Here is a 17,500-nt window from a genome sequence, read left to right on the forward strand (position 1 = left end):
GTATGCATACTCCCCTCCGTTCCGTTTTGGGACGGTTCCTAACGGTTCAACAGAGAGGAACATCAGGAAGAATTACCCTGACATGCACGAGTACCTGGTCAAATATCACCAGGGAGGAGTACAGGATGCACTGGTCAGCCTCAAAGCAGGGTACGACACTCTGACCCCTGACCCCTGACCCCTAACCCCTAGTCTTCAGGTTGTCCTCCCAGCTGGAGATGTTTATGTGGTGTTTAGAGGTTAGTCTTCAGGTTGTCCTCCCAGCTGGAGATGTTTATGTGGTGTTTAGAGGTTAGTCTTCAGGTTGTCCTCCCAGCTGTAGATGTTTATGTGGTGTTTAGAGGTCTTCAGGTTGTCCTCCCAGCTGGAGATGTTTATGTGGTGTTTAGAGGTTAGTCTTCAGGTTGTCCTCCCAGCTGGAGATGTTTATGTGGTGTTTAGAGGTCTTCAGGTTGTCCTCTCAGCTGGAGATGTTTATGTGGTGTTTAGAGGTCTTCAGGTTGTCCTCCCAGCTGGAGATGTTTATGTGGTGTTTAGAGGTCTTCAGGTTGTCCTCCCAGCTGGAGATGTTTATGTGGTGTTTAGAGGTTAGTCTTCAGGTTGTCCTCCCAGCTGGAGATGTTTATGTGGTGTTTAGAGGTCTTCAGGTTGTCCTCCCAGCTGGAGATGTTTATGTGGTGTTTAGAGGTCTTCAGGTTGTCCTCCCAGCTGTAGATGTTTATGTGGTGTTTAGAGGTCTTCAGGTTGTCCTCCCAGCTGGAGATGTTTATGTGGTGTTTAGAGGTTAGTCTTCAGGTTGTCCTCTCAGCTGGAGATGTTTATGTGGTGTTTAGAGGTTAGTCTTCAGGTTGTCCTCCCAGCTGGAGATGTTTATGTGGTGTTTAGAGGTTAGTCTTCAGGTTGTCCTCCCAGCTGGAGATGTTTATGAGGTGTTTAGAGGTATTCAGGTTGTCCTCCCAGCTGGAGATGTTTATGTGGTGTTTAGAGGTCTTCAGGTTGTCCTCCCAGCTGGAGATGTTTATGTGGTGTTTAGAGGACTTCAGGTTGTCCTCCCAGCTGGAGATGTTTATGTGGTGTTTAGAGGTCTTCAGGTTGTCCTCCCAGCTGTAGATGTTTATGTGGTGTTTAGAGGACTTCAGGTTATCCTCCCAGCTGGAGATGTTTATGTGGTGTTTAGAGGTTAGTGTTCAGGTTGTCCTCCCAGCTGGAGATGTTTATGTGGTGTTTAGAGGTTAGTGTTCAGGTTGTCCTCCCAGCTGGAGATGTTTATGTGGTGTTTAGAGGTCTTCAGGTTGTCCTCCCAGCTGGAGATGTTTATGTGGTGTTTAGAGGTCTTCAGGTTGTCCTCCCAGCTGTAGATGTTTATGTGGTGTTTAGAGGTTAGTCTTCAGGTTGTCCTCCCAGCTGTAGATGTTTATGTGGTGTTTAGAGGTCTTCAGGTTGTCCTCCCAGCTGGAGATGTTTATGTGGTGTTTAGAGGTCTTCAGGTTGTCCTCCCAGCTGGAGGTGTTTATGTGGTGTTTAGAGGTCTTCAGGTTGTCCTCCCAGCTGGAGATATTTATGTGGTGTTTAGAGGACTTCAGGTTGTCCTCCCAGCTGGAGATGTTTATGTGGTGTTTAGAGGTTAGTCTTCAGGTTGTCCTCCCAGCTGGAGATATTTATGTGGTGTTTAGAGGACTTCAGGTTGTCCTCCCAGCTGGAGATGTTTATGTGGTGTTTAGAGGTCTTCAGGTTGTCCTCTCAGCTGGAGATGTTTATGAGGTGTTTAGAGGTCTTCAGGTTGTCCTCCCAGCTGGAGATGTTTATGTGGTGTTTAGAGGTTAGTCTTCAGGTTGTCCTCCCAGCTGTAGATGTTTATGTGGTGTTTAGAGGTCTTCAGGTTGTTCTCCCAGCTGGAGATGTTTATGTGGTGTTTAGATGTCTTCAGGTTGTCCTCCCAGCTGGAGATGTTTATGTGGTGTTTAGAGGTCTTCAGGTTGTCCTCTCAGCTGGAGATGTTTATGTGGTGTTTAGAGGTTAGTCTTCAGGTTGTCCTCCCAGCTGTAGATGTTTATGAGGTGTTTAGAGGTCTTCAGGTTGTCCTCCCAGCTGGAGATGTTTATGTGGTGTTTAGAGGACTTCAGGTTGTCCTCTCAGCTGTAGATGTTTATGTGGTGTTTAGAGGTCTTCAAATTGTCCTCTCAGCTGGAGATGTTTATGTGGTGTTTAGAGGTCTTCAGGTTGTCCTCCCAGCTGGAGATGTTTATGTGGTGTTTAGAGGTCTTCAGGTTGTCCTCCCAGCTGGAGATGTTTATGTGGTGTTTAGAGGCCTTCAGGTTGTCCTCCCAGCTGGAGATGTTTATGTGGTGTTTAGAGGTCTTCAGGTTGTCCTCCCAGCTGGAGATGTATATATGGTGCTTAGAGGTCTTCTGGTTGTCCTCCCAGCTGTAGATGTTTATGTGGTGTTTAGAGGTCTTCAGGTTGTCCTCCCAGCTGGAGATGTTTATGTGGTGTTTAGAGGCCTTCAGGTTGTCCTCCCAGCTGGAGATGTTTATGTGGTGTTTAGAGGTCTTCAGGTTGTCCTCCCAGCTGGAGATGTTTATATGGTGTTTAGAGGTTAGTGTTCAGGTTGTCCTCCCAGCTGGAGATGTTTATGTGGTGTTTAGAGGTCTTCAGGTTGTCCTCCCAGCTGGAGATGTTTATGTGGTGTTTAGAGGTCTTCAGGTTGTCCTCCCAGCTGTAGATGTTTATGTGGTGTTTAGAGGTTAGTCTTCAGGTTGTCCTCCCAGCTGTAGATGTTTATGTGGTGTTTAGAGGTCTTCAGGTTGTCCTCCCAGCTGGAGATGTTTATGTGGTGTTTAGAGGTCTTCAGGTTGTCCTCCCAGCTGGAGGTGTTTATGTGGTGTTTAGAGGTCTTCAGGTTGTCCTCCCAGCTGGAGATATTTATGTGGTGTTTAGAGGACTTCAGGTTGTCCTCCCAGCTGGAGATGTTTATGTGGTGTTTAGAGGTTAGTCTTCAGGTTGTCCTCCCAGCTGGAGATGTTTATGTGGTGTTTAGAGGACTTAAGGTTGTCCTCCCAGCTGGAGATGTTTATGTGGTGTTTAGAGGTCTTCAGGTTGTCCTCTCAGCTGGAGATGTTTATGAGGTGTTTAGAGGTCTTCAGGTTGTCCTCCCAGCTGGAGATGTTTATGTGGTGTTTAGAGGTTAGTCTTCAGGTTGTCCTCCCAGCTGTAGATGTTTATGTGGTGTTTAGAGGTCTTCAGGTTGTTCTCCCAGCTGGAGATGTTTATGTGGTGTTTAGATGTCTTCAGGTTGTCCTCCCAGCTGGAGATGTTTATGTGGTGTTTAGAGGTCTTCAGGTTGTCCTCTCAGCTGGAGATGTTTATGTGGTGTTTAGAGGTTAGTCTTCAGGTTGTCCTCCCAGCTGTAGATGTTTATGAGGTGTTTAGAGGTCTTCAGGTTGTCCTCCCAGCTGGAGATGTTTATGTGGTGTTTAGAGGACTTCAGGTTGTCCTCTCAGCTGTAGATGTTTATGTGGTGTTTAGAGGTCTTCAAATTGTCCTCTCAGCTGGAGATGTTTATGTGGTGTTTAGAGGTCTTCAGGTTGTCCTCCCAGCTGGAGATGTTTATGTGGTGTTTAGAGGTCTTCAGGTTGTCCTCCCAGCTGGAGATGTTTATGTGGTGTTTAGAGGCCTTCAGGTTGTCCTCCCAGCTGGAGATGTTTATGTGGTGTTTAGAGGTCTTCAGGTTGTCCTCCCAGCTGGAGATGTATATATGGTGCTTAGAGGTCTTCTGGTTGTCCTCCCAGCTGTAGATGTTTATGTGGTGTTTAGAGGTCTTCAGGTTGTCCTCCCAGCTGGAGATGTTTATGTGGTGTTTAGAGGCCTTCAGGTTGTCCTCCCAGCTGGAGATGTTTATGTGGTGTTTAGAGGTCTTCAGGTTGTCCTCCCAGCTGGAGATGTTTATATGGTGTTTAGAGGTCTTCAGGTTGTCCTCCCAGCTGGAGATGTTTATGTGGTGTTTAGAGGTCTTCAGGTTGTCCTCCCAGCTGTAGATGTTTATGTGGTGTTTAGAGGTCTTCAGGTTGTCCTCCCAGCTGGAGATGTTTATGTGGTGTTTAGAGGTTAGTCTTCAGGTTGTCCTCCCAGCTGGAGATGTTTATGTGGTGTTTAGAGGTTAGTCTTCAGGTTGTCCTCCCAGCTGGAGATGTTTATGTGGTGTTTAGAGGTCTTCAGGTTGTCCTCCCAGCTGGAGATGTTTATGTGGTGTTTAGAGGTCTTCAGGTTGTCCTCCCAGCTGTAGATGTTTATGTGGTGCTTAGAGGTCTTCAGGTTGTCCTCCCAGCTGTAGATGTTTATGTGGTGCTTAGAGGTCTTCAGGTTGTCCTCCCAGCTGGAGATGTTTATGTGGTGCTTAGAGGTCTTCAGGTTGTCCTCCCAGCTGGAGATGTTTATGTGGTGTTTAGAGGTCTTCAGGTTGTCCTCCCAGCTGGAGATGTTTATGTGGTGTTTAGAGGTCTTCAGGTTGTCCTCCCAGCTGGAGATGTTTATGTAGTGTTTAGAGGTTAGTCTTCAGGTTGTCCTCCCAGCTGGAGATGTTTATGTGGTGTTTAGAGGTTAGTCTTCAGGTTGTCCTCCCAGCTGGAGATGTTTATGTGGTGTTTAGAGGTCTTCAGGTTGTCCTCCCAGCTGTAGATGTTTATGTGGTGTTTAGAGGTTAGTCTTCAGGTTGTCCTCCCAGCTGGAGATGTTTATGTGGTGTTTAGAGGTCTTCAGGTTGTCCTCCCAGCTGGAGATGTTTATGTGGTGTTTAGAGGTTAGTCTTCAGGTTGTCCTCCCAGCTGGAGATGTTTATGTGGTGTTTAGAGGTTAGTCTTCAGGTTGTCCTCTCAGCTGGAGATGTTTATGTGGTGTTTAGAGGTTAGTCTTCAGGTTGTCCTCCCAGCTGGAGATGTTTATGTGGTGTTTAGAGGTTAGTCTTCAGGGTGTCCTCCCAGCTGGAGATGTTTATGTGGTGTTTAGAGGTCTTCAGGTTGTCCTCCCAGCTGGAGATGTTTATGAGGTGTTTAGCGGTCTTCAGGTTGTCCTCCCAGCTGTAGATGTTTATGTGGTGTTTAGAGGTCTTCAGGTTGTCCTCCCAGCTGGAGATGTTTATGTGGTGTTTAGAGGTCTTCAGGTTGTCCTCCCAGCTGGAGATGTTTATGTGGTGTTTAGAGGTCTTCAGGTTGTCCTCTCAGCTGGAGATGTTTATGTGGTGTTTAGAGTTCTTCAGGTTGTCCTCCCAGCTGTAGATGTTTATGTGGTGTTTAGAGGACTTCAGGTTGTCCTCCCAGCTGGAGATGTTTATGTGGTGTTTAGAGGTTAGTCTTCAGGTTGTCCTCCCAGCTGTAGATGTTTATGTGGTGTTTAGAGGTCTTCAGGTTGTCCTCCCAGCTGGAGATGTTTATGTGGTGTTTAGAGGTCTTCAGGTTGTCCTCTCAGCTGTAGATGTTTATGTGGTGTTTAGAGGTCTTCAGGTTGTCCTCCCAGCTGTAGATGTTTATGTGTTGTTTAGAGGTCTTCAGGTTGTCCTCCCAGCTGGAGATGTTTATGTGGTGTTTAGAGGTTAGTCTTCAGGTTGTCCTCCCAGCTGTAGATGTTTATGTGTTGTTTAGAGGTCTTCAGGTTGTCCTCCCAGCTGGAGATGTTTATGTGGTGTTTAGAGGTCTTCAGGTTGTCCTCTCAGCTGTAGATGTTTATGTGGTGTTTAGAGGTCTTCAGGTTGTCCTCCCAGCTGTAGATGTTTATGTGGTGTTTAGAGGACTTCAGGTTGTCCTCCCAGCTGGAGATGTTTATGTGGTGTTTAGAGGTTAGTCTTCAGGTTGTCCTCCCAGCTGGAGATGTTTATGTGGTGTTTAGAGGTCTTCAGGTTGTCCTCCCAGCTGGAGATGTTTATGTGGTGTTTAGAGGTTAGTCTTCAGGTTGTCCTCCCAGCTGTAGATGTTTATGTGGTGTTTAGAGGTTAGTCTTCAGGTTGTCCTCCCAGCTGGAGATGTTTATGAGGTGTTTAGAGGTCTTCAGGTTGTCCTCCTAGCTGGAGATGTTTATGTGGTGTTTAGAGGTCTTTAGGTTGTCCTCCCAGCTGGAGATGTTTATGTGGTGTTTAGAGGTCTTCAGGTTGTCCTCCCAGCTGGAGATGTTTATGTGGTGTTTGGAGGTCTTCAGGTTGTCCTCCCAGCTGGAGATGTTTATGTGGTGTTTAGAGGTCTTCAGGTTGTCCTCCCAGCTGGAGATGTCTATGTGGTGTTTAGAGGTTAGTCTTCAGGTTGTCCTCCCAGCTGGAGATGTTTATGTGGTGTTTAGAGGTCTTCAGGTTGTCCTCCCAGCTGGAGATGTTTATGTGGTGTTTAGAGGTTAGTCTTCAGGTTGTCCTCTCAGCTGGAGATGTTTATGTGGTGTTTAGAGGTCTTCAGGTTGTCCTCCCAGCTGGAGATGTTTATGTGGTGTTTAGAGGTCTTCAGGTTGTCCTCCCAGCTGAAGATGTTTATGTGGTGTTTAGAGGTTAGTCTTCAGGTTGTCCTCTCAGCTGGAGATGTTTATGTGGTGTTTAGAGGTTAGTCTTCAGGTTGTCCTCCCAGCTGGAGATGTTTATGTGGTGTTTAGAGGTTAGTCTTCAGGTTGTCCTCCCAGCTGGAGATGTTTATGTGGTGTTTAGAGGTCTTCAGGTTGTCCTCCCAGCTGGAGATGTTTATGTGGTGTTTAGAGGTTAGTCTTCAGGTTGTCCTCCCAGCTGGAGATGTTTATGTGGTGTTTTTATTTTTATTTTATTTTTTATTTAACCTTTATTTAACCAGGTAGGCAAATTGAGAACACGTTCTCATTTACAATTGCGACCTGGCCAAGATAAAGCAAAGCAGTTCGACACATACAACAACACATAGTTACACATGGAGTAAAAACAAACATATAGTCAATAATACAGTGAAAAAAAAATAAGTCTATATACAATGTGAGCAAGTGAGGTGAGATAAGGGAGGTGAAGGCAAACAGATATATGTATAAATAAATAAAATATAATAAGGCCATGGAGGCGAAGTGAGTACAACACAGCAAGTAAAATAAAAACTAAAAAAAACACTGGAATGGTTGGTTTGCATTGGAAGAAAGTGCAAAGTAGAGACAGAAATAATGGGGTGCAAAGGAGCAAAATAAATTAATAAATAAATACAGTAGGTAAAGAGGTAGTTGTTTGGGCTAAATTGTAGATGGGTTATGTACAGGTGCAGTAATCTATGAGCTGCTCTGACAGCTGGTGCTTAAAGCTAGTGAGGGAGATAGGTGTTTCCAGTTTCAGAGATTTTTGTAGTTCGTTCCAGTCATTGGCAGCAGAGAACTGGAAGGAGAGGCGTCCAAAGGAAGAATTGGTTTTGGGGGTGACTAGAGAGATATACCTGCTGGAGCGCGTGCTACAGGTAGGTGCTGCTATGGTGACCAGCGAGCTGAGATAAGGGGGGACTTTACCTAGCAGGGTCTTGTAGATGACCTGGAACCAGTGGGTTTGGCGACGAGTATGAAGCGAGGGCCAGCCAACGAGAGTGTACAGGTCGCAGTGGTGGGTAGTATATGGGGCTTTGGTGACAAAACGGATGGCACTGTGATAGACTGCATCCAATTTATTGAGTAGGGTTTTGGAGGCTATTTTGTAAATGACATCACCGAAGTCGAGGATTGGTAGGATGGTCAGTTTTACAAGGGTATGTTTGGCAGCATGAGTAAAGGATGCTTTGTTGCGGAATAGGAAGCCAATTCTAGATTTGACTTTGGATTGGAGATGTTTGATGTGGGTCTGGAAGGAGAGTTTACAGTCTAACCAGACACCTAGGTATTTGTAGTTGTCCACATATTCTAAGTCAGAGCCGTCCAAAGTAGTGATGTTGGACAGGCGGGCAGGAGCAGGCAGCGATCGGTTGAAGAGCATGCATTTGGTTTTACTTGTATTTAAGAGCAGTTGGAGGCCACGGAAGGAGAGTTGTATGGCATTGAAGCTCGCCTGGAGGGTTGTTAACACAGTGTCAAAAGAAGGGCCAGAAGTATACAGAATAGTGTCGTCTGCGTAGAGGTGGATCAGAGAATCACCAGCAGCAAGAGCGACATCATTGATGTAAACAGAGAAGAGAGTCGGTCCAAGAATTGAACCCTGTGGCACCCCCATAGAGACTGCCAGAGGCCCGGACAACAGACCCTCCGATTTGACACACTGAACTCTATCAGAGAAGTAGTTGGTGAACCAGGCGAGGCAATCATTAGAGAAACCAAGGCTGTCGAGTCTGCCAATGAGGATGTGGTGATTGACAGAGTCAAAAGCCTTGGCCAGGTCAATGAATACGGCTGCACAGTATTGTTTCCTATCGATGGCGGTTACGATATCGTTTATGACCTTGAGCGTGGCTGAGGTGCACCCATGACCAGCTCTGAAACCAGATTGCATAGCGGAGAAGGTGTGGTGTGATTCGAAATGGTCGGTAATCTGTTTGTTGACTTGGCTTTCGAAGACCTTAGAAAGGCAGGGTAGGATAGATATAGGTCTGTAGCAGTTAGGGTCAAGGGTGTCCCCCCCTTTGAAGAGGGGGATAACCGCAGCTGCTTTCCAATCTTTGGGGATCTCAGACGACACGAAAGAGAGGTTGAAGAGGCTAGTAATAGGGGTGGCAACAATTTCAGCAGATAGTTTTAGAAAGAAAGGGTCCAGATTATCTAGCCCGGCTGATTTGTAAGGGTCCAGATCTTGCAGCTCATTAAGAACATCAGCTGACTGAATTTGGGAGAAAGAGAAATGGGGAAGGCTTGGGCGAGTAGCAGAGGGGAGGGCAGTGCTGTTGTCCGGGGTAGGGGTAGCCAGGTGGAAAGCATGGCCAGCCGTAGAAAAATGCTTATTGAAATTCTCAATTATAGTGGATTTGTCGGTGGTGACAGTGTTTCCTATCTTCAGAGCGGTTGGAAGCTGGGAGGAGGTGTTCTTATTCTCCATGGACTTTACGGTGTCCCAGAACTTTTTTGAATTTGTGTTGCAGGAAGCAAATTTCTGCTTGAAAAAGCTAGCCTTGGCTGTTCTAACTGCCTGTGTATATTGGTTTCTGGCTTCCCTGAAAAGTTGCATATCACGGGGGCTGTTCGATGCTAATGCAGAACGCCATAGGATGTTTTTCTGATGGTTAAGGGCAGTCAGGTCAGGAGAGAACCAAGGGCTATATCTGTTCCTGGTTCTAAATTTCTTGAATGGGGCATGCTTATTCAAGATGGTGAGGAAGGCATTTTAAAAAAATGACCAGGCATCCTCTACTGACGGGATGAGATCAATATCCTTCCAGGATATCCCGGCCAGGTCGATTAGGAAGGCCTGCTCGCTGAAGTGTTTCAGGGAGCGTTTGACAGTGATGAGTGGAGGTCGTTTGACCGCTGACCCATTACGGATGCAGGCAATGAGGCAGTGATCGCTGAGATCTTGGTTGAAAACAGCAGAGGTGTATTTGGAGGGCAAGTTTGTTAGGATGATATCTATGAGGGTACCCGTGTTTACGGAATTGGGGTGGTACCTGGTAGGTTCATTGCTAATTTGTGTGAGATTGAGGGCATCAAGCTTAGATTGTAGGGTGGCTGGGGTGTTGAGCATGTTCAAATTTAGGTCGCCTAGCAGCACGAGCTCTGAAGATAGATGGGGGGCAATCAGTTCACATATAGTGTCCAGAGCACAGCTGGGGGCAGAGGGTGGTCTATAGCAGGCGGCAACGGTGAGAGACTTGTTTTTAGAGAGGTGGATTTTTAAAAGTAGAAGTTCAAATTGTTTGGGAACAGACCTGGATAGTATAACAGAACTCTGCAGGCAGTCTTTGCAGTAGATTGCAACACCGCCCCCTTTGGCCGTTCTTTCTTGTCTGAAAATATTGTAATTGGGGATAAAAATGTCTGAATTTTTGGTGGTCTTTCTAAGCCAGGATTCAGACACGGCTAAAACATCCGGGTTGGTAGAGTGTGCTAAAGCAGTGAACAAAACAAACTTAGGGAGGAGGTTTCTAATGTTAACATGCATGAAGCCAAGGCTATTACGGTTACAGAAGTCATCAAAAGAGAGCGCCTAGGGAATAGGAGTGGAGCCAGGTACTGCAGGGCCTGGATTCACCTCTACATCACCAGAGGAACAGAGGAGAAGTAGGATAATGGTACGGCTAAAAGCTATGAGAATTGGTCGCCTAGAGCTACTAGAGCAGAGAGTAAAAGGAAGTTTCTGGGGGCGATAAAATAGTTTAAAGGAATAATGTACAGACAAAGGTATGGTAGGATGTGAATACAGTGGAGGTTAACCTAGGTATTGAGTGATGATGAGAGAGATCTTGTCTCTAGAAACATCATTGAAACCAGGTGATGTCATCGCATATGTGGGTGGTGGAACTGATAGGTTGGATATGGTATAGAGAGCAGGGCTAGAATCTCTACAGTGAAATAAGCCAATAAACACTAACCAGAACAGCAATGGACAAGGCATATTTACATTAAGGAGAGGCATGCTTAATCGAGTGATCAGTAAGGGTCCAGTGAGTAGAGGTTGGTTGGGGTCGTGGCGATCCAGACAGCTGGCCGGGTATATGGCTATCGGTAGCAGCATAGGATGGAGGTCTGTTTGTAGATACCTCGTGCGTTTCCGTCGGTAGGTTCCGTGTAGTGGGGTTTTGTTCAGATAGCAGCCGATAGGACAGCTAACGATTAGCGGGCCTCAGGTGAGAGTTCAGGTAACGTCGGGACGGATTTGCCGGTTGGATAAATCCCTCGGGCAGATAACGTCGGCAGTCAGTCGTGAAGGCCCGGTGGGGTTCCGTATCTGCAGCAGCAACAAAAGAAACGGGTCCGGATGGTGATGGAACTCCTCAGCTGGCTAGCTCCAGCATGATTTGAGTTTGCTCCGGGGTCGACGTAAGCCAATAGTCACACGGTATGCAGCTAGCTAGCTGCGAAATCAAGGTGCAAGTGTCCAGAGCCTGCGGTTGGAATCCGGGGAAACTGAGAGAAAAAAAAGTCCCGGTCCGAGTCGCGTTGCACAAAAGTGCCGGTAGATTATCGAGCTAAAGGAATAGCTGATGACCGCAAAACGTGGGCAGCTGAAACACCAACGCTAGCTAGCAAACCGGCTAATTTCGGGGCAGCTACAGATTAGCTTCTGGCTAGCTATCGGAGTAGCTTCTGGTTAGCTATCAGGCTAGCTTCTGAATTAGCCCCTGGCTATCTTCCACGATGGATTTTCAGATTGAGATAAATAATACTTATTGTAATTGGTGAAGCGGGTTGCAGGAAAGCTTTTGCAGGAAAGCTTTTGTAGTTGAGTTCTTGGATAATAAAATAAATAAAAGATATGTGAAGAAAAGGTGTAAATATATATATATATACAGGACACGACAAGACAATACGGAAAAGACGTCTGAACTGCTAAGCCACCTTGGAGCTATGAGGTTAGAGTTTAGAGGTTAGTCTTCAGGTTGTCCTCCCAGCTGGAGATGTTTATGTGGTGTTTAGAGGTCTTCAGGTTGTCCTCCCAGCTGGAGATGTTTATGTGGTGTTTAGAGGTCTTCAGGTTCTCCTCCCAGCTGGAGATGTTTATATGGTGTTTAGAGGTAGCCATGTTGGCTAAGTGTGCCTTGAATTCTAAATAAATAAATCACAGTCTAACCAGCAAAGCTCCCCCACACTATCACACCTCCTCCTCCATGCTTCACAGTGGGACTTTCCTCTGTGTGTTTTGTTACAGTAAACTGAGTTTATATTTCCTCTGTGTGTTTTGTTACAGTAAACTGAGTTTATAGTTCCTCTGTGTGTTTTGTTACAGTAAACTCAGTTTATTTTCCCTCTGTGTGTTTTGTTACAGTAAACTCAGTTTATTTTTCCTCTGTGTGTTTTGTTACAGTAAACTGAGTGTATTTTTCCTCTGTGTGTTTTGTTACAGTAAACTGAGTTTATTTTTCCTCCGTGTGTTTTGTTACAGTAAACTCAGTTTATTTTTCCTCTGTGTGTTTTGTTACAGTAAACTGAGTTTTTTTTTCCTCTGTGTGTTTTGTTACAGTAAACTGAGTTTATTTTTCCTCTGTGTGTTCCTCTGTGTGTTTTGTTACAGTAAACTCAGTTTATTTTTCCTCTGTGTGTTTTGTTACAGTAAACCGGGTTTATTTTTCCTCTGTGTGTTTTGTTACAGTAAACTGAGTTTGTTTTTCCTCTGTGTGTTTTGTTACAGTAAACTGAGTTTATTTTTCCTCTGTGTGTTCCTCTGTGTGTTTTGTTACAGTAAACTCAGTTTATTTTTCCTCTGTGTGTTTTGTTACAGTAAACGGAGTTTATTTTTCCTCTGTGTGTTTTGTTACAGTAAACTGAGTTTATTTTTCCTCCGTGTGTTTTGTTACAGTAAACTCAGTTTATTTTTCCTCTGTGTGTTTTGTTACAGTAAACTGAGTTTGTTTTTCCTCTGTGTGTTTTGTTACAGTAAACTGAGTTTATTTTTCCTCTGTGTGTTCCTCTGTGTGTTTTGTTACAGTAAACTCAGTTTATTTTTCCTCTGTGTGTTTTGTTACAGTAAACTGAGTTTGTTTTTCCTCTGTGTGTTTTGTTACAGTAAACTGAGTTTATTTTTCCTCTGTGTGTTTTGTTACAGTAAACTCAGTTTGTTTTTCCTCTGTGTGTTTTGTTACAGTAAACGGAGTTTATTTTTCCTCTGTGTGTTTTGTTACAGTAAACTCAGTTTATTTTTCCTCTGTGTGTTTTGTTACAGTAAACTGGATGCCTTCATCTATGACGCTGCTGTGTTGAACTACGCAGCTGGCAGAGACGATGGCTGTAAGCTGGTCACCATCGGCAGCGGGTACATCTTTGCCACCACCGGCTATGGCATCGCTCTGCAGAAAGGGTCGCGCTGGAAACGACAGGTGGACTTGGCTATACTGGCCATCATAGGAGATGGTAGGACACTCCTCTCCTCTACTATCCTCTACAATCCTCTCCTCTCCTTTCCTTTCCTGTCCTCTCATCTCCTCTCCTCCCCTCTATACTGGCCATCATAGGAGATGGTAGGACACTCTCCTCTCCTCTCCTCTCCTCTCCTCTCCTCTCCTCTCTTCTCTTCTCTTCTCTTCTCTTCTCTTCTCTTCTCCTTCTCTTCTCTTCTCTTCTCTTCTCTTCTCCTCTCTTCTCCTCTCTTCTCCTCTCTTCTCCTCTCTTCTCCTCTCCTCTCCTCTCCGCTCCTCTCCGCTCCTCTCCTCTCTTCTCTTCTCTTCTCTTCTCTTCTCTTCTCTTCTCCTTCTCTTCTCTTCTCTTCTCTTCTCTTCTCTTCTCTTCTCCTCTCCTCTCCGCTCCTCTCCTCTCCTCTCCTCTCCTCTACCATATTTAACCCTTCTATATCACTGTCCTCTCCTCTCTCACCCAATTCTGTATTTCTATACTGTATACGTGGTTATTAATATATATGTATATACATGTATATGTAAATAGAGTTATATGTGAAAAGGGTTATATGTAAATAGAGGTATATTTAAATAGAGGCATATGTAAATAGTGTATATGTAAATAGTGTATATGTAAATAGGGTTGTATGTAAATATGGTTGTATGTAAATAGGGTTGTATGTAAATAGGGTTGTATGTAAATTGGGTTGTATGTAAATAGGGTTATATGTAAATAGGGTTGTACGTAAATAGGGGTGTATGTAAATAGGGTTATATGTAAATAGGGTGGTATGTAAATAGGGTTGTATGTAAATAGGGCTGTATGTAAATGACTGCTTTCTTCCTTGCATGCTTATTTCTGTTTGTTATTTCATCTGTCTTTTCTACTGCATACTGTTACACTTCTGTTTAGCCAAGTCCAAGAGAGGAAAACTTGCAAGTAAGCATTTCACCGTATTGTCTACACCTCGCTGTATGTGGTCCTCTCCTTTCCTCTCCTTTCCTTTCCACTACTTCCCTTCCTCTCCTCTCCTCCCTCTTTCCTCTCCCTCTCCATTCCTCTGCTCGGCTCTCCCCTTCTCTTCTCTCCTTTCCTCTTCTCTTGTTGCTTGAATATCCTACACTCTCTTCTCATCTCTCTACATATCCTACACTCTCTTCTCAACTCTCTACATATCCTAAACTCTCTTCTCATCTCTCTACATATCCTACACTCTCTTCTCATCTCTCTTCTCATCTCTCTACATATCCTACCCTCTCTTCTCATCTCTCTACATATCCTACCCTCTCTTCTCATCTCTCTACATATCCTACACTCTCTTCTCATCTCTCTACATATCCTACCCTCTCTTCTAATCTCTCTACATATCCTACACTCTCTTCTCATCTCTCTACATATCCTACACTCTCTTCTCATCTCTCTACATATCCTACACTCTCTTCTCATCTCTCTACATATCCTACACTCTCTTCTCATCTCTCTACATATCCTACACTCTCGTCTCATCTCTCTACATATCCTACACTCTCTTCTCATCTCTCTACATATCCTACACTCTCTTCTCATCTCTCTACATATCCTACACTCTCTTCTCATCTCTCTACATATCCTACACTCTCGTCTCATCTCTCTACATATCCTACACTCTCTTCTCATCTCTCTACATATCCTAAACTCTCTTCTCATCTCTCTTCTCACCTCTCTACATATCCTAAACTCTCTTCTCATCTCTCTTCTCATCTCTCTACATATCCTAAACTCTCTTCTCATCTCTCTTCTCATCTCTCTACATATCCTACACTCTCTTCTCATCTCTCTACATATCCTAAACTCTCTTCTCATCTCTCTTCTCATCTCTCTACATATCCTACACTCTCTTCTCACCTCTCTACATATCCTAAACTCTCTTCTCATCTCTCTTCTCACCTCTCTACATATCCTAAACTCTCTTCTCATCTCTCTTCTCATCTCTCTACATATCCTACACTCTCTTCTCATCTCTCTTCTCATCTCTCTACATATCCTACACTCTCTTCTCATCTCTCTACATATCCTACACTCTCGTCTCATCTCTCTACATATCCTACACTCTCTTCTCACCTCTCTACATATCCTAAACTCTCTTCTCATCTCTCTACATATCCTACACTCTCTTCTCATCTCTCTTCTCATCTCTCTACATATCCTACACTCTCTTCTCATCTCTCTACATATCCTACACTCTCTTCTCACCTCTCTACATATCCTAAACTCTCTTCTCATCTCTCTACATATCCTACACTCTCTTCTCATCTCTCTTCATATCCTACACTCTCTTCTCATCTCTCTACATATCCTACCCTCTCTTCTCATCTCTCTACATATCCTACCCTCTCTTCTCATCTCTCTTCATATCCTACACTCTCTTCAAGTCTCTCTACATATCCTAACCTCTCTTCTCATCTCTCTTCATATCCTACACTCTCTTCTCATCTCTCTTCATATCCTACACTCTCTGCTTGTCTCTCTACATATCCTACACTCTCTTCTCATCTCTCTACATATCCTACACTCTCTTCTCATCTCTCTACATATCCTACACTCTCTTCTCATCTCTCTACATATCCTAAACTCTCTTCTCATCTCTCTACATATCCTACACTCTCTTCTCATCTCTCTACATATCCTACCCTCTCTGATCGTCTCTCTTCATATCCTACACTCTCTTCTCATCTCTCTACATATCCTACCCTCTCTTCTCATCTCTCTACATATCCTACCCTCTCTTCTCATCTCTCTTCTCATCTCTCTACATATCCTACCCTCTCTTCTAATCTCTCTACATATCCTACACTCTCTTCTCATCTCTCTACATATCCTACACTCTCTTCTCATCTCTCTACATATCCTACACTCTCTTCTCATCTCTCTACATATCCTACACTCTCGTCTCATCTCTCTACATATCCTACACTCTCTTCTCATCTCTCTACATATCCTACACTCTCTTCTCATCTCTCTACATATCCTACACTCTCTTCTCATCTCTCTACATATCCTACACTCTCGTCTCATCTCTCTACATATCCTACACTCTCTTCTCACCTCTCTACATATCCTAAACTCTCTTCTCATCTCTCTACATATCCTACACTCTCTTCTCATCACTCTACACATCCTACACTCTCTGCTCGTCTCTCTTCATATCCTACCCTCTCTTCTCATCTCTCTACATATCCTACACTCTCTTCTCATCTCTCTTCATATCCTACACTCTCTTCTCATCTCTCTACATATCCTACCCTCTCTTCTCATCTCTCTACATATCCTACCCTCTCTTCTCATCTCTCTACATATCCTACACTCTCTTCAAGTCTCTCTACATATCCTACCCTCTCTTCTCATCTCTCTTCATATCCTACACTCTCTTCTCATCTCTCTTCATATCATACACTCTCTGCTTGTCTCTCTACATATCCTACACTCTCTTCTCATCTCTCTACATATCCTACACTCTCTTCTCATCTCTCTACATATCCTAAACTCTCTTCTCATCTCTCTACATATCCTGCACTCTCTTCTCATCTCTCTACATATCCTACCCTCTCTGATCGTCTCTCTTCATATCCTACACTCTCTTCTCATCTCTCTACATATCCTACCCTCTCTTCTCATCTCTCTACATATCCTACCCTCTCTTCTCATCTCTCTTCTCATCTCTCTACATATCCTACACTCTCTTCTCGTCTCTCTTCTCATCTCTCTTCATATCCTACACTCTCTTCTCATCTCTCTACATATCCTACACTTTCTGCCCGTCTCTCTTCATATCCTACACTCTCTTCTCATCTCTCTTCATATTCTACACTCTCTGCTTGTCTCTCTACATATCCTACACTCTCTGATCGTCTCTCTACATATCCTACACTCTCTTCTCACCTCTCTACATATCCTACACTCTCTTCTCATCTCTCTTCTCGTCTCTCTTCATATCCTACACTCTCTTCTCATCTCTCTACATATCCTACACTCTCTTCTCGTCTCTCTTCATATCCTACACTCTCTTCTCATCTCTCTACATTTACATGTTAGTCATTTAGCAGACACTCTTATCCAGAGCCACTTACAGTTAGCTCACTCATTCTCATTCAGGAGAGAGTGAGGAGAGGAGAGAGGGATGAGAGGAGGTGAGGAGACTGGGATGAGAGAAGGAGAGAGGGATGAAAGGAGGAGTGGAGAGAGGGATGAGAGGAAGAGGATAGAGGGATGAGAGGTGGGGAGGAGGAGAGGGGAGAGAGGGAGGAGAGGAGGAGAGGGAGGAGAGGAGGAGAGGAGGAGAGGGGAGAGAGGGAGGAGAGAGGGAGGAGAGGGAAGAGAGGGAGGAGATGGGAGAGAGGAGGAGAGGAGACAGGGATGAGAAGAGAGAGGGATGAGAAAGGAAAGAGAGGGAAGAGAGGAGGAGAGGGGAGAGAGGGAGGAGAGGCGGAGAGGAGGAGAGGGGAGAGAGGGAGGAGAGGAGGAGAGAGGGAGGAGAGGAAAGGAGAGAGGGAGGAGAGGAGGAGAGGAGAGAGTAGGAGAGGAGAGAGTA

General features: G+C 44.7%; 1 protein-coding gene across 2 annotated transcripts in view; it reads left to right on the top strand.

The window, feature by feature from the left end:
• LOC129839683 (glutamate receptor ionotropic, NMDA 2A-like) overlaps positions 1 to 17,500 on the top strand; it is a 188,477-nt gene that overhangs the window by 130,560 nt on the left and 40,417 nt on the right. Inside the window, exons 15-17 of one of the 2 annotated variants that reach the window (XM_055907249.1) lie at positions 1 to 150; positions 12,764 to 12,951; positions 13,846 to 13,872. The exon at positions 1 to 150 is cut by the window's left edge and continues 11 nt beyond it. In XM_055907249.1, the coding sequence (XP_055763224.1) occupies positions 1 to 150; positions 12,764 to 12,951; positions 13,846 to 13,872 (365 nt within the window). The remainder of the gene's footprint in view (positions 151 to 12,763; positions 12,952 to 13,845; positions 13,873 to 17,500) is intronic. The other variant, XM_055907250.1, reaches the window with a different exon arrangement.

The sequence above is a fragment of the Salvelinus fontinalis genome, chromosome 40 (genome assembly GCF_029448725.1).
Source record: "Salvelinus fontinalis isolate EN_2023a chromosome 40, ASM2944872v1, whole genome shotgun sequence".
Lineage (NCBI taxonomy): Eukaryota > Metazoa > Chordata > Actinopteri > Salmoniformes > Salmonidae > Salvelinus > Salvelinus fontinalis.